General features: G+C 44.3%; 1 protein-coding gene across 4 annotated transcripts in view; it reads left to right on the top strand.

The window, feature by feature from the left end:
- Positions 1-21,838, top strand: part of LARP7 (La ribonucleoprotein 7, transcriptional regulator) — a 63,137-nt gene that overhangs the window by 4,678 nt on the left and 36,621 nt on the right. For all 4 annotated transcript variants that reach the window (XM_088448332.1, XM_088448330.1, XM_088448331.1 and 1 more), the window contains 4 exons: positions 10,965-11,174; positions 18,054-18,154; positions 18,235-18,318; positions 20,050-20,214. In XM_088448332.1, the coding sequence (XP_088304458.1) occupies positions 10,982-11,174; positions 18,054-18,154; positions 18,235-18,318; positions 20,050-20,214 (543 nt within the window). In that variant the 5' untranslated portion in view covers positions 10,965-10,981. The remainder of the gene's footprint in view (positions 1-10,964; positions 11,175-18,053; positions 18,155-18,234; positions 18,319-20,049; positions 20,215-21,838) is intronic.

Genomic DNA, 21,838 nt, shown 5'->3' with positions numbered 1-21,838 from the left:
CTATGCATCCTTCCTGGAAGGATGTTTTTGCCCATTCTAGTCAGAGTATGGCACCATCTAAAGTGGATAGCTGACCGGTAGTTACTAAGGCGCCTAAGCGCAAGTTATCTTTTTATCAATCTGTTCAACATATGGATTTAGACGCATGATCACAGGAATCGGATAATGTGCAAGGTTCATCTCCAGGGTTTAGCTTGGGGGAGGAGAACCATCCGTCCACAGTGGATGTTCCTTCTTTGGTGAAGGTGGCTAAATCAATCCTAGATATTCAGGAAGATAAACCAACTCTTAGTAAGAAGGCTCCAGTGTTTAAACACCACCAGAAGGTGGTCAAAATAAAGTTTCCTGTATCCGAACAGGTCACTGATGTATCCGGACGACATACCTCTGCCTGATGGGGCGGGTCTCCTCCTGGGGGATCTCAGGGTGAGAGGCCGACTTCTTCGTTTGTGGATTGTTGACATTAAACAACAACATTTGTCTGGGTCCGAGAAGTGGTCTCTCAGGGGTATGCCCTCACTTTCAGGAGGCATCCTCCCCAGAAGTTCTTTTGCACAGATCTCCCATTAGATGCGGTCAAGGCCTTGGCTTTTCAGGAAGCCATGCACTCCCTGCTGCAGGCGGGGGTAATAGTCCCGGTTCCTGTGTCAAAACAGGTAAGGGGTTATTACTCTCTTTCTGGTTCAGAAACCGAAAGGGGCTTATCGCCTTATACAGAATCTGAAAACTCTCAACAGGTTTATCCACCCAAGTTTCGTATGGCAACTCTCCGATCAGTTATTTTGGCAATGGAGCCGGGGGATTACTGATGCATATCTGCATGTTCCTATTATACCATCCCACCAGCAATTCTTAATGTTTGCTGTCCTTCAGCATTACCAATTTCAGGCTCTACCCTTTGGCCTATCTACGGATTCCCGGGTTTTTACCTAAAAAATGTCAGTCGTGACGGCCTCTAGGAGTCAGGCAGTCAGAATTCTGCCATATCTGGTCGACCTGACAATGGCACAGACTCCGGTTGTTATACAAAACCATCTTCAACTGACCATAGCCTGCTTACAAAAGCACAGCTGGGACATCAATTTGAATAATTCACTTTCTCCAACACAGCAGATGATACATCTGGGAGCTCTTCTGGGTTCTCAGGCACAGACCAGTGTTTCTGCCAGAGGACAAGATTGTGGTCCTATCATTGCGAATACGCAAGCTGCTTCGAAAGCGAAGGGTATTCATTCTAGCAATGCAGGTTCTGGGATCAATGGTATCCACCTTTGACATTATGAGGTATGCTCAGTTCCATTCCAGGCCTCTGCAAAGATTGATTCTCTCCAAGTGGAATGGACAGTATCATTGAATGAAGTTCCATAGGATCCTTCTTACTCCAGAGGTTCGTCACTCCCTCCTGTGGTGGCTGAGAAAGGATCATCCTGAATAAAGGGTGCCCATTCTGGATTCCAAATTGGGAACTGGTCACTAGATGCCAGTCTTCTCGGATGGGGAGCAGTGACAGGTCATCACACCTTTCAGGGAAGATGGACAAATCAGGAAAGTAATCTGCCAATAAACATTCTAGAACTGCAAGCAGTATACAAAGCACTTATCAGGGCACAGGACCTACTTCAGGGCAAGCCGTTCCAGATCCAGTCGACATTGCGACAAGGGAGGCACAAGAAGTTATGCAGTCATGAAAGAGGTGACAAGGGTTCTGATTTTGGGCAGAACGTTTTCTTCCGGCCATCTCGGCAGTATTCATTCCGGGAATACTCAAATGGAAAGCGGACTTCCCATGTCGCCAGGACATACACGCCGGAGAGTGGTCTCTCCATCTGGGAGCGTTTCAGCTTCTGTTAAACAAATGGGGTCTGCCAGAAATCTCATGGCATCACCTCACAACCACAAGGTCTCCAGGTACGGGTCTAGGTCCAGAGACAAATCAGCAGCCTTTGTGGACGCACTGGCAGTAAAATGGGACTTCAAGCAGGCGTATCTCTTTCCTCCGATTTCACTCCTCCCAAGAGTTCTCAGGAAATTCGAGCAGGAAGGCGGAACAGTAATACCGGTGGCTCCGGCTTGGCCCACACGTCATTGGTTCACCGACATACAGAATCTGTCTATAGACACTCTGTATCCTCTTCCTCTATGGCAGGATCTGCTAGGCTGTTCTTCATACTAGGGAGAGTTACCTTCCTAAGGTAGTGTCCCATTTTTGTGTAAATGAAGAAATTGTAGTTCTAGTTTTTCAGGCTCCAGATCTTTCTGTAAGTGAAACCTCCCTGGATGTAGTTTGTGCTCTCCGTATCTATGTGGAGCGTACAAACTCTCTAAATCAGATTCTCTTTTTGTATTATATGGTTTTCACAAATGAGGATGGCCAGCTAATAAGCAGACTCTGGCGGGATGGCTATGCATGGCTATCTCTCAGGTGTAAACACAGGCTGATCTCCCTGTCCCAAGTACAGTGACAGCACATTCTACTTTGCCTGTAGGGCCATCGTGAACATTTAGCCATGGTGCCTCTGCTGAACAATTGGGCAAGGCAGCCACGTGGTCCTCTGTCCACACTTTTCTTAGGTTTTATGTCTTTGATACTTTTGCCTCTCAGGATGCTTTCTTTGGGCAACGAGTTCTCCTTTCTGCTCAGGAGCATCCCCCACCCTAGGGGAACTGATTTAGGACATCCCCATGATATCCATGTGGATACCTATGGACCCTGAAGAAGAAAATTAGAGTTATGGTAGACTTGCCTAGATAACCTTTTCTTCAAGGTCCATAGGATCCACAGGGCACCCACCCTGACTCACCTGGCTGCAGGGGTACATTTTTTTTTCTTTTGGGCACAGATTCCTTCATTTTGTGTAAGAGTGTTTCTGATGTATGATTGCTCTTCCTTCTCCTGCCTTGTGGCTTGTTAACTAAACTTAAATCCTATGACTAGGGGTGAGGTATATATGGAGGAGGACCCAAGGCATCCTGGGAGCTGAAGCTTTAACTGTTTGGTGCCTGGTCTCCAACCATAATATCCCCATGGTAACCCTATGGACCTCAACAAAAGTTATCTAGGTAAGTCTACCAAAACTCTTATTTTTTCAATCCCGAATACTACAAAAAAGGGCACGATTTTTTTTCCCTGTCCTGTGTGGGGCGAGAGTTGTGTGTTTTCATTTCCACACCATTGCGACACCAACTTGCCCCCTCGCTCGCACCTAATAGGATTGACCCCTAGAAGTTATACCGTACAGTCAGACGTAGGGGGAGATGTATCAAAGCTTCTAAAGAGAGAAGTGGAAAAGTTGTCCATAGCTAGCAGTTATCTATTGCATTCTATAAAATTATAGATTGAAGCTGATTGATTGTTATGGGCAACGTCTCCACTCTATAGTAGCTTTGATGCATCTCCCTCATAATTATGTTTGGTATACAGATAAGATAAATTCTGTAATCTTTCCTTGGTTTTTCTCCCCCCGCAGCCCCACTTTTTCACTTTCTTCACCTTTCCCCTAATTTTCTCTGCTCTGCCCACTCCCGTCTCTAGTAGTTTCTCACTGTGCAGCCTACTTTCTAAAAACAGTAAAATATTTTCAAAGTTCTGACATACAAGAACACACAAAATACAAACCAGGACTTATTTAAACTGGTGTAAGCACAGCCCAAGTCCAGGAGCACATGGCCTAAATTTAGATATACACAGTCTGCCATTTGAGATATAATAACATTCCAGTCTGCTCACTTCGTTTGCCTTCTAATGGAGCATACACACGGTCAGATTTGTAAGATGAACAATTTGAACGAATTTACCAAAGTTTTGAACGATTTTTGACTGCATTAAAATGAATGGAATCGTCCAAGTCTGACTGCAAACACATCAGATGTCCGATATCGTTATCTGACAAACGGGAACGCGCATCGTTCATCGTCCAACGTTCAGATATGTCAGATTTTCCTTCAGATATGAGTGACTGAACGATTTTTAAATCATTATCGTTCAGAACTGAAGGAAAAATCTGACCGTGTGTATGCACTATTATTGTTATCTAATAAATCACCCAATATACCATCCACTTTGCTTTGGGCTAGAGTTACTCAGAATTGACCCATGCACACAATGATGTTTTTAATGCTTCTTCCTTCATTCATTTGAAGAATTGGGGATAGCTGAGCAATACTCTAAAAGCAGACTGACCAAAGATAAATACAAATTTGGTGTTTTAGATCATTTTTATGAAATCCACCTATAATTTTTATTTTGGGGTTTTATCCTTTGGTACATAGGTTCCCAAACTCTGCCATTACAGTCCAGATTTTAAGGATATCCATGCTTGAGCACAGGTGACTTAATTAGAAACTCAGTCAATTTGATTTAACCATCTGCACTCAAGCCTGGATATCTTTAAAATCTGGACTGTAATGGCTATTTCTCACACACTGGTTTTCACCGGCCGGCAAAAAACCTGCTGTGGGTCCTTTCACACGGCAATGTCGCCGTGTTACAGCCTGGAATATCCATTGACAGTGAGGGCTGCTGTGCCGTCACTGCAAGTCAGTCAAGTATATATTACAATGTTTCCTTTTACACTCCGGCCGGATTTTCTGAGCTTGTGCTGCTGCTGTGCATGCCTAATAAATGAAGAGAAAAAAAACCCACAGCATAAAAAACGTCTCAAAGCCGTTGAATTTGAAAGACACTTATTGCCCGGAAAAAACTGCCAACTTTGCCTGTTTTTTTTTTTTTGTCGGCCAGTGAAAACCAGCGTGTGTGAAATAGCCCTATTGGCGGAGTTTGTGAAGCTGTGCTTTAGTCTGTCCTACATTCTCAAATTAGTACTTTGAAATAGTAAACCTCCCTGCTAGTGGTTACACACAACATGCCACTTGTTGAAAAACATTTTCTTTGTCTTAGGCTACATACTAAAACCCTTAAGGAAATTGTAACAAGTCACTGTTATATGTATCAATAGAGGTTGTTTTTTTTAAAAGATATCTATAGGGGACAGGTAATAGCCTCCAATATTTAAGCTACTGTTTTTTTTCAGCAAATTCGAAATCGCCATAGATCTTCAGGGAAAATTGGCTTGAAATCCACCGTATTAAATCGCAACCATATTAAACCACAAAGCCAACCCCCCCCCCTTTGCAAAATGCTGAATGTCATACCCGTCGACTGATTGGGAAAATAACCGCATGTCAAGCGTGATCGGCGTGGTGGACTGTCCGCGAAAGACACTCCATTGGATTGCATTGTGTGTACAAGAGAAAAGATTAATTGAATATAGTGTTCCCACTAGAGTGTGGGCAGGGTGCTGGCAGAGAGTGCGCACGGTGTCTTTAAATTTGTGACTAATGGGTGGTCTATTTGGGTGACGTTAAAATCATTTGCAATGGCACGTGTGCTTCGATATCAAGACAATCTCAACATGTTCTCTTTGTGTTAGTGCCATTGTCCTTAAAGTCACTACCTGCAATTAAAAACTCGAGAATGAATAAAGAAAGATCTGTTAAAACAATTCTTTGCATACAAGATGGCCGACCTCAAGATGACAGCCATACTGGTGATATACCCTAAATAGTTTTCCCCACTCCCGTATCATATGTGTAGACACTGGATTATTATTTCCCTACTCATTTTGTTTTTATAAGGGTGTTTCCACACTTATGGATGGACCACCCTTTATTTTACTTGCTTCATTGTGAGCATGTGCTGTGATATATTCCAAGTTTAATCTGCTTGTTTTGCGCTTCTACATTGAAATACTGTATATTGAATTTTATGCTGTATATTCTTCAACTGCTAGTTTGTCAATTCTGTAATGGCATTACATATTTGGAACTGTTTTTACTTTCATTGGAAAATGTAATAAAACAGGATAAAAAAACAACCAGTAGATGGCACCGAAGTCATATCTAGTTGTGACAACATCTCAACTTCAGAAAAGCTGTTTACAGAGAAAAAATTAATAGGTGCCATAAAAGAGACCAGTATGATTAAATGTTTGCTGATATAGTTTAAGTCTCTGCCATATAGACTTATGCAGTAAAGTTATATCATTGTGTTCAAGTCATTGAAAAAAAATGCTTCATTGAATAGAGGCTGCTGCAATATAATGTCTGTTTAAAAGATTAAGTTAATATAGTGATAAGACATTTGTGGTTCCCTGAAACCAAAATGCCTTTCTACTCTGGTTTGTATAAATGTATTCTTAGGCCGGGTACACATTAGGCGATATATTGGACAATATACTGTATGCTGTTCCAATTTGCCTGAAAACGTCGTCATTCACATTGCATAGTGTGTACGCTCAGTCGTGCGGTCACGCATCTTCATCTCGTCACATATCTTCACGGTCATTCATCACATCTTCACATCTGATGTACTGCACATCAGATGGGCAGATGTCGTATACGATGTGGTGCACATCACTCGGTGTGTACGCTCAATCGGAACACCATAAGAATCTTTCCTCTGAAGACATCACCTGAACTGACCGTTAATTCCACGATGATTGCATATAGAAGAAAAGATTAATTGGGTACACAGCTCCAACATGATATATTGTGCCGTCATTCTGAAGCTTGCCGAGTGTGTACGCTCACTTGGAGCGTACACACTAGACGATATGCTCCCTGAGCGATATCGTCTAGTGTGTCCCCGGCAGGGTGTGCTCAATGTCGTCCATGACATTAAGCACAGCTGCTGAACGATATTAACGATATCGTTCAGCGCCGGGCTCTCCCCTCCATTCCTCAACATGCAGCAACCTGACGACATCGTCTGGTTGGCCTGCATGTTTACTCGATGAACGATAATGACAAACGACCCGCGGGAATGCCCGTCGTCGTTATCGTTCATCGTTTTGAGGTTAAAAATGGACTATAAAGTGGACGACTGAACGATAACGTTATCGTTCAGTCGTCCACTTTAATCGCCCAGTGTGTACGCACCTAGCATCTTGTGTCCTGGGATGAAGAGAAATTGAAACGACCATCACATCTTTTGTATGTTGTTCTGATGTGTACCTTTACTAATGCTCCCAGAAAATCATATATTGCTTACAATTAGGACCAAAAATAAAAAAAATCACTTCACTTGGTTTAATTTGTATCCAATTCAAAGAAAATGTATATGTCTGCTCCCCATTTGGAAAACAATAGGCTGAAGATATTAAAAATATTTCTTTAGTAATACATGTTCATAATAAATATATCACAATAAAACATTAAACTGATTTTAAAATATCGGGTTCAGGGTTACACGATTTAAATAAAATGATTTAAATGTAGCCCTGGATTGTGCACAAAGAAGCAACTGAACAATCAGTGATGTCGTACAAGTGTGGAAGAAGCTGTTAGATGATCTTGAAGAGAGTGGTCACCACAGCAATGTAGTAAAGATGGCAAAGGCAAGAGCTAAAATTTCACTCACCGATGACCACTTGCTGGCTAATCTACTTGATCCTAGGTATAGGGGAATGAAAAGCTTAGTCCTGCTAAAATTGAGACTGCTATAGAGTTTGCTCATGTTAATAATCGTCAAATTATGCTGGTCATCAACTTTCGTGCATCCATGAAACCATTTGCACCATATATGTTTGAAGTGGACACTTTACACCAAGTATCTCCTCTAGCCTGGTGGATGTCCTACGCAGCTCATCTTCAGTTAGACACTTCTGTAGTAAATCTTCTAAAGCAGATGTTCACCGCAGTTTCATCAAGTGCAGGTATTGAAAGGATTTTTTCACTGTACAGTTTTGTACAATCCAAAACACGCAACAGATTAGGAAATGAAAAAGCAGCTATGCTGTTTGCATGCTACAGAGCCTTTTGAGGACAAATGTGAGGACGTGTGCAAAGACATGTACATGTTTGACTTAGACTCAAACAACTGATTTGAGTGAAATTCAGAGCCTAATTGTACTTCTTGATGCAACTGTTTAGTGTGTATTTATTTTACTGTGTTCATTTTGTTACTCTTCTCACTTCAAAAATTGTTCATGTATTACTAAAAACAAGGTGTAAACATCTAAAATCAAACAGTTTACTTTAAAAAAAAAAGTTAATAAAAAAATCCTATTTAAAAAAAATCTGATTTAAATCAAATCCGATTATTTTTTATTTTTTTTATGTTAAAAAAATCAGATTTTTATGTAACCCTGAACGGGTGAGTGCTAGCAGTACCCTGTATGTATTAGGGCAATTCAATTGTTTTAGCATACCCTATCTCCTGTCTAAAGTGATGTGAGATCAGGGTGCGATATTCAGTTATTTTTAGGCACTCATGCATGTCACGGTCAAATAGAAAGGGTTTAGCTGTGTAAAACGGCTAAACCCGTTTAAAGCCCTGTTTTGGGCTCCCAAACTTTGGGCGCGATATGCATGGGCGCCCAAAAATAATTGAATATTGCACCCCAGTAAATGTGTTGTCTATTTGTCAATAAACCTTTACACATGCACGTGGCTTGAACAAGATAATGCATATTTAAAAACAACCGAACACATGAAAACACAAACATTCATAAACACAATGCTGTTTATAAGCGTTTTTACTTGCATATTAATTGCAATTACTGCCTATATTACATACAGTTGGTCTGCTCACTGTCCCCTTGGGAAGTCAGCAAGATGTTGCTTCTCTAATATGAGCCCAGTTTGAGTAACCACTGTAATAAAGGGCTAATTAGCAGGTCATATTTTACGTGAATATTTTCCTAGGTGGTTGTGCAACTTTAAATAGGTTTAGCTCACGTAGGGCAACCTCATAATTGCAATTGTGAATGCTCTTCGCCTAACCAAAGTATAAAGCAGGGGTTCCCAAACTGTTCTCAAGGCACCCGAACAGTCCAAGTTTTAAGGCTATCCATGCTTGTGTATAGATGGTATAATCAAACTGACTGAGGTACAGATGTGTCCTCAATAAGCCATGCAGCGCGATATGCCTGGCGTGAGTTAGGCCGCCAGGTCCTATGCAACTCTGCTAGCTTCTAGAATCTTTTTGTGCTGAAAATGTGTCTTAGTTGCAATGTGATGTGACTACGACACGCCAGGTGACTGCTGATTAATTAGATATGTAACATGTGTGCGCTGATACCGCTTCTCCCCTATGTGGGGTTGGGTTTTACATCTTTGTTGCAGTTGCGCCAAACAGATCGAGCATCTTTTTTTGCAGAAAATTAGTCTTAGTTGCAATGTGATGCGACTACAACGTGCCAGGAGACTGTGCTGATTAATTTGTTATGCAACACTCTTATATCTGTGAACGGAACTTAGAAAAAAGCTGCGGCCGTTGCATCATAGCACTTCGTATGCTGATTCAGAGACTCAGTAGCACACAGATATACAAGTATCGCATTTCAGTTTCCTGGTGCATCCTAGTCACATTGCATTGCGACTAAGACTCCTTTCTGACAAAATAGATGTTATCGGGTGTTATCGGGTCTGCTACCCACAGCCGGCATAGCGGCTGACAAAATCCCGGCGCTGGAATGCCACTACCTGGCCAGAAGACCGGCGCCGGAACACCGGCAGTAGTGGAGATGCTGACAGTCGGGATGCCAATCGTTAATATAGCGGGGCTGTTTAGCTCTTGGCCTATAGGTGTGGGGGGGTGTTTAGGGTTATGCCTAGTGGTGGGGAGGGTTATTGTTAGGATGCAGAACAGAGGGTTAGGGGGAGAAAGGGGGGGGGGTTGTTTACCATACTTACCAGATCCTTGTCGAGTTTCTGAACATCGGGATGCCACTGTTGGTATATTGACAGCAGGCATCCCGACTGCCGTGATTTCATACCGATTCCTCTACAAGATAGCATGCGGGTGTGCTACCCAATGTATGAACGGTCATTGGCACTGACCAGTCCGACAGCTGTCGCTGTTGTTGCCCTAACACCGCAGCAGGAACAGCCCTATAACTGGCTGTGGCGACTGCCGGGCTCTGGGCTGCTCAAGAGGTCTTGCGATGCTTGCAAGATCTTGCGTATGCCCAGTGGAGTTGGCCGGGAGGACAGACACAGCACTAGGCCTATATGCTGTGTGCCGTGGCAGGGATCACCGAGGGGGGAGGGGGGGTGTCACTCCCCCAGTCCGGCAGACGAGATGTTCATACATCTCTTCGGTAGTACTACCTGCTTGGCCTTGGTAAAGAGGCGAAGCAGAAAGAGTTATAGCGGCAAGTTATATGATCTAATACATCTCCCCCCTGAGTTTGGTTTCCACTGCCATAAAGCTTCATTGCCTATGGAGTGTATTTTGCTTTGGCCCCTCACTACAGAGCTTAATTTTACATTAATATCCATAATTGTTTATGTGGTACCCACACAAATTATACCTTTTTATATAAGAAGATTTTGAGTTTTCTGGGAAATAGTGTTAGTTTACTTATTTTTCCTCACACAACATAGCCAAACTTCCCAGTATGGCCAAAAAAAATCTTTTCTTGAAATTTCATGAAAATGACCTAAAAGTAAATGCGAGTAAAACAATTTTTAACCATAGTCAAGATATACTTTGTGGTTCTTCCTTCAACATAATCTACCTTTCCAAAACAGCAAAAATCTGCACTTGACAATACTAATGCATTTTTACTTTTCTTTTCTTACGTTTTTGAATAAATTGTGTAGGGATAATATGGTAGCTCAATGTATACCATCTTGAAAACCAGACGGCTTGCCAAATGAATTGAGGAGCTTGTTGTGTTGATTCCATTATGGGGAAGATCTGGGCATTAGAATCCCCATCTCTGGAATTCCTATGTATAAGGGTGTCATGGTCTGGTAATCGCAAGAAAATAACTGCTTAAGGGGCTAAAAATGTTCCTGCTTGATTCTGTTGTTCTCCCAAAATGTGTACAAATGGAATTGTGACCTTTGTGAAATGCTGTACTTTGAAAGAAGCTTATGACATGGATACCTATTAAGTATAGCCATGTGGCAAATATATATGCCTGTCCTAACATATATCTTTTTGTATATTTATGTAGCGGACCTGATAACTGAGATGGATACACCAAGGAGCAAGCTAAAGGAAGATGAAAGCACAGAAACGAGGAAGGACCGTGAGAAGAAGAAGCGTTCTCGGGTGAAGCAGATACTCACCGACATTGCTAAGCAGGTGGACTTCTGGTTTGGCGATGTTAACCTTCACAAGGATCGTTTTCTGCGGGAACAGATTGAGAAGTCCAGAGATGGCTGTAAGTCCAACCATATACTACTAGTGACGTCAGTCACGTTATTTATAAATTTAAAAAAAAAAAAAATTGGGTATGTTTCAGAATGACAGCCCTGTTTTCTATTCTAAAATGTGTGTTGACGGCAGTTTTGACGCGGTTTTGTCCTTAGTAAATCTGCAGATAGCAAAACCGCCGCCAAACCTCAGTCAAAACATACTTTAGAATAGAACAGGGCTGGCATTAGTGGCCTAACTATAAATTTAACTATAAATTTTGCTCCCCCATGCCAAAAAAGTTTCAGGCAGACCAAAAAAATAAAAATCAAACACACCCAAAGACGACGTTTAAGGTGTGTGGTTACATGATACAGTAATGTACCTTACACATTATGACACACTAAGTAATGCCACTTATAACAGAGTATGCCACACCGGAATGCCCCTTTTACACATTATACCACACCATAATACCCCTTACAACATTATGCCGCACAGCAATGCCCCTTACACATGCCACACAACAATGCCACGTATAACACATGACATACAGTAATGCCTTTATAACAAATTATGCCACAACATAATGCCCCTATTTCACATTATGCCACACCGTAATGCCCCTAATAGTACATTGTGCACACAGTAATGCCAACTACACATTATGCCAAACAGTAATGCCCATTACATCCCACCCTGACAGATCTACATCACCAACTCTCCTCTCTGCTCCTGCCAGTCTGTCACCTCAGCTCAAGACAGGTTGCAAAGTTTCTATGTCCATGTAGATCCAGATTATTGGGAACATAGGGGGTCATTCAGACCCGCTCGTGAGCGGCAGTACGCTCGCAAGCGGGTCGATGTTCCTCCACTGCGCATGACGGAGGGAGCTCTCCATCGCTCCGGGTCTCGCACCAAAGGGGGCGTGCTGTCGATGTTGATTGACAGCACGCCCCCTTTGGTGGGCGTGCCGGGGGCGTCCCTGCCAGACGGAGGCGTTCCCACCGTCTCAAGCCGGCCCCACTAGTCTATCTGACCAAAAACCTCTCCGTACCAAAGAGCCGGACGCGAAGTCCAAGGTGTATATCCCTGGTCTTATTCGGGCAGTCCGCACGGCTTTAGTTATTGAGGATGAGGATCCTCCGGTGGCCAAATCCAAATATGCCTTTTTTAAGGATATTAAGGGTGAGGCTACGGTGTTCCCTCTTTCTGATCAATTAGTGGATCATTTAGAGGAGGCGTGGAAAAATCCAGGAAAACGGTATCAGCCCCAGAGGTGCTTAGCCGTGGCTTATCCGTTTGCGGACAATTATTTTTCTAAGTGGGAATCCCCTCCGCAGGTGGATTCACATGTCACACGCCTAGTCAGAAGTCCCACGTTGCCTATGCCTTCGATGTCATCCTTGAAGGATGTCACAGACCGCAGGGTGGAGATCTGCCTCAAATCTGTTTATTCCCTGGCAGGGGGAGCATCCAGACCGGCTATGGCCGTGTGTTGGGTAGCCAGAGCTATGGAGCGCTGGGCGGATAGTTTGGAGGCGTCTTTGGACTCTGACTGTTCGGCTGAACAGGCCGAGTTGGTGGGCAGTCTCCGAGACTCGGCCACTTACATCAATGAAGCAGCCTTAGATATTTGTATGCTCACCTCTAGGATTTCCTCTGCAGCTGTGGCTGCTTGTCGCACCTTATGATTGCGTTCTTGGAAGGCGGGCGCTGATTCCAAAAAGGGATTAGAAGGTCTGCCTTTCAATGGAGAGGTCCTATTTGGTCCATATCTGGACAAAATAGTAGCTACGTTGGCAGCAGCAAAATCTGCATGTCTCCCGTCTGCTACGATGCATTCAAGTGCTGGTATGTCGTCCTTTCGGCCTCACAGGGTCCAAGGTAGGCCTAAAGCACAGTCCTTTCCACGACAGGCTGGGACCAAGAAATCGTCCAAGCCCAGGAAACAGGCCTGGAGTACCAGACGTCCGGCCCCTAGGTCAGATGACAAACCTGCGGCCTGACGGTCCGTGCCTCCCTTTGGGGGATCCCATAGTGGGGGGCCGCCTGCTTCAGTTCGCCCAGTGCTGGTCAAGAACTACGACGGACACTTGGGTTCAGGAGGTGGTCTCTCACGGGTATGCCCTCTCCTTCCGGCCTCCATCCCGGTTCTTTACCACAGGTCTTCCATTAGACCGGAACAAAGCCTCGGAACTGCGGAAGGTTTTGCACACTATGCTCCAGGGTGGAGTTATAGTGCATGTTCCATTCTCCCAGAGGGGCCAGGGTTTCTGTTCCAATCTATTTTTGGTGCAGAAACCCAATGGGTCTTACCGTCCAATACTCAACCTCAAGGCCTTCAACAAATTTATTTTGGATGGAGACCCTACGGTCCATTATTCTGGCACTGGAACCTGGGGACTACATGGTGTCATTGGACATCCAGGAGGTTTATCTGCATGTCCCTGTTCTTTTGCGCCATCAACAGTTCCTCAGATTTGCAATCTGCAACGAACATTTCCAGTTTCGGGTGCTGCCTTTTGGCCTGGCGACAACTCCACGTGTATTCACCAAGGTCATGGCGGTCATGACGGCTCACCTGCGGACGCAGGGAGTCCGATTGTTGCCTTATCTGGACGACCTCCTGTTAATAGCGAGGTCTCCAGAACTACTTTTACACCATCTGGATCTGACGATTGCGGTACTGCAACGTCACGGCTGGTTGATAAACTGGCAGACGTCCACTCTCATCCCGTCTCAGAGGATCCTGCACCTCGGGTTCTTATTGGACTCCAGGCAGCAGCGGATCTTTGTGACGGAGTTGAGGGTACGCAGTTGTCTGCAGTGTCGTCGAGTGTCGATACACTCGGCAATGAAGTTGTTGGGCTCAATGGTGTCGGTATTCGACATGGTGGAGTACGCCCAATTTCACTCCAGACCTCTGCAGCTATTGATTCTGTCCAGATGGAATGGACTGCCTCAGTGTCTCAGGTCCCAGACATTGGAGCTTACTCCGGAGGTTCGCCTGTCTCTAACCTGGTGGTTGCAGACGACCCACCTCAACAAGGGTCGCCCGTTCTGGGTGGCGAACTGGGTCCTGTTGACAACGGACGCCAGTCTCCGGGGCTGGGGAGCGGTCACGGGTCCGCACTTGTTTCAGGGAAGGTGGACTCGGGCAGAAGCGAAGCTTCCAATAAACATCTTGGAACTCCGTGCGGTGTTCAGAGCTCTCCAGCTGGCACAGCCGGTTCTTCAGGGTCACCCTGTGCAGGTCCAGTCGGACAACGACACCACAGTGGCCTATTTAAACTGGCAAGGAGGAACCCGAAGTCGGGCAGCACTCGCAGAAGTGTCCCGCATTCTGGTCTGGGCGGAGCGCAATCTCCCAGCATTATCAGCAGTGTTCATCCGGGGAGTCCTCAACCGGGAAGCGGATTTTCTCAGCAGGCAGGACGTGCCTCCGGGAGAGTGGTCTTTGCACCAGGAGGTCTTTCAGCTTCTGGTGGACAGGTGGGGTCTCCCAGAGATAGACCTCATGGCGTCCCGACACAACAACAAGTTGCCGGTGTACGGGTATCGAACAAGAGACGAAAAGGCGTCTCTGGTAGATGCTCTGTCCGTCCAGTGGACGTTCCAGTTCGCCTACCTCTTCCCTCCGTTTTCCCTTCTTCCGCTGGTAATCCGGAAATTCAAACATGAAGGAGGTACGCTACTGTTGATAGCTCCCGAGTGGCCCAGACGGCACTGGTTCTCCGACCTTCAGAGTTTGTCAGTAGACGTTCCTCTGAGGTTACCACTACAACCGGATCTGCTGTCACAGGATCCTTGTCTTCACCATGACCTGACTCGGCTGTCTTTGACGGCGTGGCTGTTGAGACGGCCATGTTAAGGTCCAGAGGGTTTTCTGGCTCTGTGGTGCAAAACATGCTAAAAACTCGGAAACCATCCTCGGCAAGAATCTACCATCGTGTGTGGCATACTTTATTCTGGTGGTGTCGACCTAGAGGGTATTCTCCTAGGGAGTTCCGCCTGTCTAGGGTGTTGGCATTCCTACAGGCTGGGCTGGATCATGGGCTTCGCCTGGCTTCTCTGAAAGTGCAGGTGTCTGCTCTGTCAGTCTGGTTTCATCGTAGGTTTGCTGCGCTCTCTGATGTGCGCACCTTTATGCAAGGTGTTCTTCGCATTCAGCCACCTTTTGTTCCACTAGTGGCGCCTTGGGATTTGGCTGTGGTCCTGAGAGTTCTCCAGGGACCGCCATTTGAACCACTGGGCTCAGTGGACCTTAAATGGCTTACAGCTAAAACCATGTTCCTTCTGGCCATTGCCTCGGCCAGACGTGTGTCTGATTTAGGGGCTCTCTCTTGTAGACCCCCTTTTCGGATTTTTCATCGGAATAGGGCGGTGCTTCGCACTCGTCCGGGATTCCTTCCCAAAGTGGTATCCAGTTTTCACATCAATGAAGAAATTGTTGTGCCGGCTTTCAATTCACCTGGACTTTCAGTGGGTGAAGCCACTTTGGATGTTGTGCGGGCATTGAGAATTTATGTTGACCGCACTTCTTCTTTTAGGAAGTCAGACGCCTTGTTTGTCCTCTATGGCTTCCGTAAAAAGGGTTGGCCTGCTTCAAAGCAGACTTTGGCAGGCTGGATTCGTATGGCAATTTCAGAAGCTTATCTTCCAGTCCCCTCCTCGGTGAGGGCTCATTCCACTAGGTCTGTGGGTCCTTCGTGGGCAGCTAGACGTGGTGCCTCTGCAGTTCAGATCTGCAAGGCTGCTACGTGGTCTTCTGTCCATACCTTTTGTGAGGTATTACGCTTTTGACACCTTTGCCTCTCAGGATGCTTCCTTCGGGCGGCGGATTCTCCTCTCAGCACAGGAGCGTCCCCACCCTTAAAGGATACTGCTTTGGGACATCCCCAAGGTATCCTGTGGATACCCTATGGACCCTGCAGTAGAAAATAAGAGAGATGGTAAGAACTTACCCTTGTTATCTCTATTTCTACGAAGTCCATAGGGTTCCACAGGACTCCCGCCCTGTCGCACCTGTACTGCAGATGGGCTTTATTCTGGTCACCGGTTTTCCGTCTCCCTATGGTGAGAATGTGATTCTTGTGAGTGTCCAGATTTTTCTTCTCTCTCTTTCTTCTCCTCCTCCGGCCTATGGCTTGTGACGTAACTGAGATGCCTTGGCCCGGGGGCAGGATATAGGAGAGGGACCCAGATGCATCCTGGGAGGCTGAAAACTTTAACTCTGTGGTGCCTGAAGACTGACGTCATCACCTATACCCCGAGGTATCCTGTGGAACCCTATGGACTTCGTAGAAATAGAGATAACAAGGGTAAGTGCTTACCATATCTCTTATTTTTTTTTTAAAGTGAGGGGCCCTGGGACCCACAATTTTTTTCGCTCAGCGCTATCACTGCTGATTACCGCGCTGATTGCGCCCATAGAGGTCGGGTTTAGCCGCTTAAAACAGCTACCCCCGACCAAAGTGCTGGGCTCGATCACGAAAAGTGCCATTTGGGTGCCCAAACTGGTCACTTTTCACCCATTTCCGCTGCACCCCGCAGGGGGTGTGAGCTGAAATGGTGTGCCAGCAGCTGATTGCGCCCGGCAGGAGCAACAATTGAATAGCTCCGTCGGGCGCGAAGGGGAGTAGAAACTATTGAATACTGCCCTTGCTTACAAAGCTATTTCTGCAAAGAAAGATATGCATTGCCGCTCCTTTATTGTGTTTTCTGGAATGTAACTGCGTTAGATAATGAATTCCATAGTTTAACACTTCCATATCTGAAGATTTAAAGCATAATGTTTTGCTGTTTGCTTCATCGTGATGGGACAAGGTGCGGTGTAGTCCTTTATCTATATCTAGGTAAATCATCCTGACCTACTGAGTCACTCATTCAGTATACTGCAGGGGAGCTCATTTTTATTTGTGTTCTAAACCCGAATTAGGATCTCAATAGGTAATCTGCATATAGAAAACAAATGGCTGTGTGTTTCCTCTTACATCCCAGGGGGGGAGATGAGTTTCATGCTACCTCATTGTCACATTTGTGTGAGGAAATTCAAGTTTTAATCTCATTTTGTGCATGTTCATGAAAATGTGCAATGCAGAGAACCCAGTAGCTAGGACTGAGTATATGTGGAGAGGCCTCTTTGTATCCCTGTTGTCACCTGGCATTGAGCACTCTGCATCTTACATTGTACAAAGGTCCTAGTGTTTAACCTCACAGCTTTATTTTCAAGGTGGAAATGTTGTTAGTCTCAAGCCTGTAAGGGACATTGTGGCTCTGAAGCATGCAATATCCATGGAATTTTATTGCATTAAAATGTGATCTTTATGTACTCTTTCTCTATAATATTTATTTTGCAATTTACTTAAAGCTCAAAACCTACTTGTTTTTACTACCACTATTATTTCAGCTCGTCCCACATTTGATTTGATTTACATTACATCCTTTCATTAAGCTATTTCAAAGGCACAAACTTCTGTATAAAACCATACATATGCCTTTTGTTTGGTTGTAAGTGCCATGCACAACCCCAAATCGAGTCACCAAGCTTTAGTTGTTTTCAGTCCTGCCATACTAGCATCACTTTGCATGGGGGTCCTAAATAACTGTTCTTTCAAAACAATGTGATCAGTAAATGGCCAGATGCTGAAATGACATAAATTGAATGTATTGGCAAATTGTGTACAGATGAAGGTGTTTTGCAGTCAGGCAGTCAGCCGCGTATGGGTAGAATAACACCAATCTAAATAAGTGCAACAGTAATAAACGTCACTTGATGGTTTTTAGATGAGTATTTCACAATCAAATGTATATGGATAATGTAAATACTGTTATCGAATTGTCTGTTTTATATACTCAATATTTTCAGCATATATACCCTATCATATCTGTCCTTTTATCTTAGACATTGACCTATCCATGCTGGCCTCCTTTAATAAGATGAAGAAACTAACCACAGATGCCAAGCTAATTGCCAGAGCCATAAAGAATTCCTCGGTTGTAGAGGTGAGTGTTTATCATAGCTCCTATCCCTATGCTCCAACTATGGAAGGGATTTTTCTCATTTTTATTTAATTAATTCCAAGGTGAATTTGGAAAGTACCAAAATCAGAAGACGGCTTCCTATAGGAGAGAAGCCACCAGATGTGGATGAGCGTACTGTGTATGCGGTAAGTCATTCTTGTACGTCAATTGGAACCTAATGTTCTGGTATCCGCAAAAGTACTGTATATGCACAGCATGGTAATCTTATAATGTCAAGTATTTTTTACAGCGTTCCCGCTAGGCTGTTTTAGTGGGGCGCTGCTCCCTGCCCGATTTCAAAAGGGCAGAATGCACCCGGCGCCCCTCTAAAACAGCCTGCCAGGTGCCATCCCCACCCGTGGGACGCAGTGTCCCGTGGGTGGGGAAAATTGTGGTATAGCCAGTGAATTGCTGTTGGGCGCAGTGATGTTGACAGTCGGAGACACTGGCAAACAGGTGGAAATCCATTCTGCACATTTTTTTCCATGACTGCGGAAAAAGAGAAGCATGTAGCCTATGTAAATGGATTACCTCCGCTTTTCGCCCTATTCTATTCAAGTACGCGAAAACGCGTCCCGGCGAAACTCAAACAGGCAAAGTGCTGTCAATTTTGAGGAAATCAGCCTGACACCCCCCCAAAAGATGCACTAACATTGGGGATCACTATAGATATCCCCGAATAGCCCTGCAAGAAGGTATTTGGGGTGCTTAAATGCTCTCAATAGATGCTAAATAGGGTTTAGTCTTTTTCTGTGATTTTGAGCTGCTAATAGCTTCTTTGCACAAGTGGTGAAGAATAGAATTTTGCCGTTATTTGGGTGTAAAAATAAGTAGTCCCAGCAATTTTGGGGTACATGAAAATGGGTGCAAGCATGGTTAAAAATCGCTAAAGTGCTGTTTTAAAAAATGTACACGCACCTTCAGCGAGCACCTGCAATAAAAAAAACAGCTGGGCCATACTTTGGGGTCCCCCTGGAATCTATTTCGCTAGTTTTTAAGTTTATCCCCCAACTTTACATTTTTTTCGCCCCCTAAAACGAAAGTACTTTTTTGAGGTGGTTTAAAGTAATAAACTTTTTTTGATGCAGTTTACCTTTTGGGGGATGTCCAAAGGCTGCAGGGGTGTTCCCCCAACTTTGCACCCCAAACCCCCAATTCTGCACTTTTTTCCACCTGCACTCAGAGGCGAATCTTTTCCGCTGGTTACAAGGAGCAGACTTTGCGCACCGGCGAAAAGTCTTTGGAATTGAATATGGAGATGCCTGCTATTCTATACTGTAAAGCAATACACATACATATTTTAGTGTTAATATGTTTCAAAATATTACATTTGTATGTATAGCAGTAAATACCTAGAAAAATGACAGCTTTCCCTCAGCTTTTGTTTCTGAAGATCTGCAGTGACTTATCTGTCATGAATAATGTGGGGTCCTACATCTACGGCTTCAATTCCCGGTTCTGCCGATCCGCAAACCATCATGTTAAAAATCTCTCACTCGCCAATCCCGATAGTGTTTTGGGTGGGATCGGCTCATCGAGGATTTACAACATGTTGGATTTGCCTGATTCCCCGGGGTCAGCAGGACGGGGAATTGAGTCAATCCATCGCAGATGTAAGGGCCCATAACTTGTGAATGGAGTATTTCATAGTGCTGGCTCTGCAATATTTTTTTCTGTAGAATCATTTGAAAGCCTGGGTTTTTTTTTGTTACAGACAATATAACATTATCATACAGTACACAGAGAATGGTTGCAGTGACCTGTCTAGAATCACTTATTTTTGCAAGCAAGCAAAACAGGGTGTCAACGTTTTCAGTTTATCTACCCTTATACAATTGCTGTTCACGTTTCATGTGTGATGTTTCTTATGTTCTCAGGAGCTGCTGCCTAAAAACGTTACCCACAGCTGGATTGAACGGGTTTTTAGTAAATGTGGCACAGTGGTCTATATAAGCATTCCCCGGTACAAATCAACAGGCGACCCAAAGGGATTTGCATTTATTGAGTTTGAGAATCGGGAACAAGCTGCTAAAGCAGTTGAGGTAATGATCTTTCTTTTTTTTTATTACATGGCTGGCTGTAAGCAGTCAAGATAAAGTAGTACACACAGTATAAAGAGCTGTGAGCTGTAGCAACCACCTAGCAATTGCTTTTAATTGATCTATGTAATATTAGGGTGTCTCTACATGTTGTAATTACACCAGCTCATGATGTCGTTTCAGATAACTTAGATCGGAACTGCAGCAAATGTGGCTCCAATACATTCACCAAAACAGCAACATGTGATTGTAAATGGTCAGTTGTTTGAGACTGACTATAAGGGCAGTGATATATTGCACTAATTTAGACTTTGGTATCCCACCCTACATAGCCAAGTTGGGGACACGCTCAGGCAGTCAGTCTACTTGCTAAGTCTTCCTGTGTATGGGGTAAGGTAAGTGCTGAGTGGTTGCTGTGGACATTTGCACTTTGTACTGTCATACCAGCTCGCAATGCAGGTCATTATAGACTCTGTCTCCCACCCACTGTTTGGGATGTCTAAGTTGAACAAAATGTAATAACAGTGTATGATTGGGCAGGACAAGAACACCCCTGTCTCTGTGTATGCGCATTGTATGAAGACTGATCTTAGCATGTTTCTCAAACAATATCAAGAAAGATAAGGTGATCAGGAATGTAGTCAGCAACCCGACCGTCAGAATCTTGGCGTTCACAATACCGGCGACGGGATCCAGACCGGTCAGAATGGCAACAACTACCAACAGTAAGGGTTGGGCTGCGTGACGGTTGGGTGGCGCGGGGGTTGGGCTGCGTGACGGTTGGGGGGGGGGCTGCGCAACTGGAGGGTTAGCGTGAAAATACTCAAATTCCCTGGCATTTTCACAGTATTGATCCCACAGCAAACGTTCTGACCATCGTGATGCTGTACCCAACTTTATGATCAGTCTTTAAAAAAATATATGTGGATATCGGTACTGGAGTCTGTTGTTGTTGTATATAGAGAAACTTTGGCCAAATATTTAAATGCACATATTTCGGCAGTAGCTAAAATACAGATCCCAAAGTATTTGAAACAGAGTACATTTATGTTGGAGGATGGACTGGCAGAATCCCAATTACAGGAAAAATACTCCTATTTAAGCCCAAAAGTTGATATGTGTCCCCTAGATGCAGCAATTTAGTCCATTGAGCATAAGCTCTATTTTATTCTCTAAAGTATAGGAATGGCACAGATATTTGAACAATCTCTGATATTACCCACCAAGGGCTCAATGGCCCCTGAAAACAGCCCAAGGGCGGCATATCTGACTTGTTACACAACCAATGGCAAATGACCCATACACGTACCCAAACCTGAGCAACTGGAGGAGGAATAGAGCTACTGAGCCCATATAGACCTTCCACATTATTTAGAACAGGTAAGGACAATCGATCACCATAGTTGCATCTTGGGAAAGTAATAGAAGGAGCTGGAATATGGTATATACATCTGGTAATTTAATGCTTATCTGGCATGAATCCTGTTTGAGTCTGGCTAATTTCCAGTAATACATTGATCTACCTATTAGTTAGGATTTTACCTTCGTTTTTTATGTTGGTAGCTAGAAGTAAAATAGGGAAGTACGAATTTGATTGGTGCAAATCTTTCCCTGGTTTTGGACATAG

This window comes from Taudactylus pleione, unplaced genomic scaffold (genome assembly GCF_031769625.1).
Source record: "Taudactylus pleione unplaced genomic scaffold, aTauple2 ptg000454l, whole genome shotgun sequence".
Classification (NCBI taxonomy): domain Eukaryota; kingdom Metazoa; phylum Chordata; class Amphibia; order Anura; family Myobatrachidae; genus Taudactylus; species Taudactylus pleione.
Note: the sequence above shows the minus strand (reverse complement) of the source record. Positions and strands in the feature narration are given on the sequence as shown.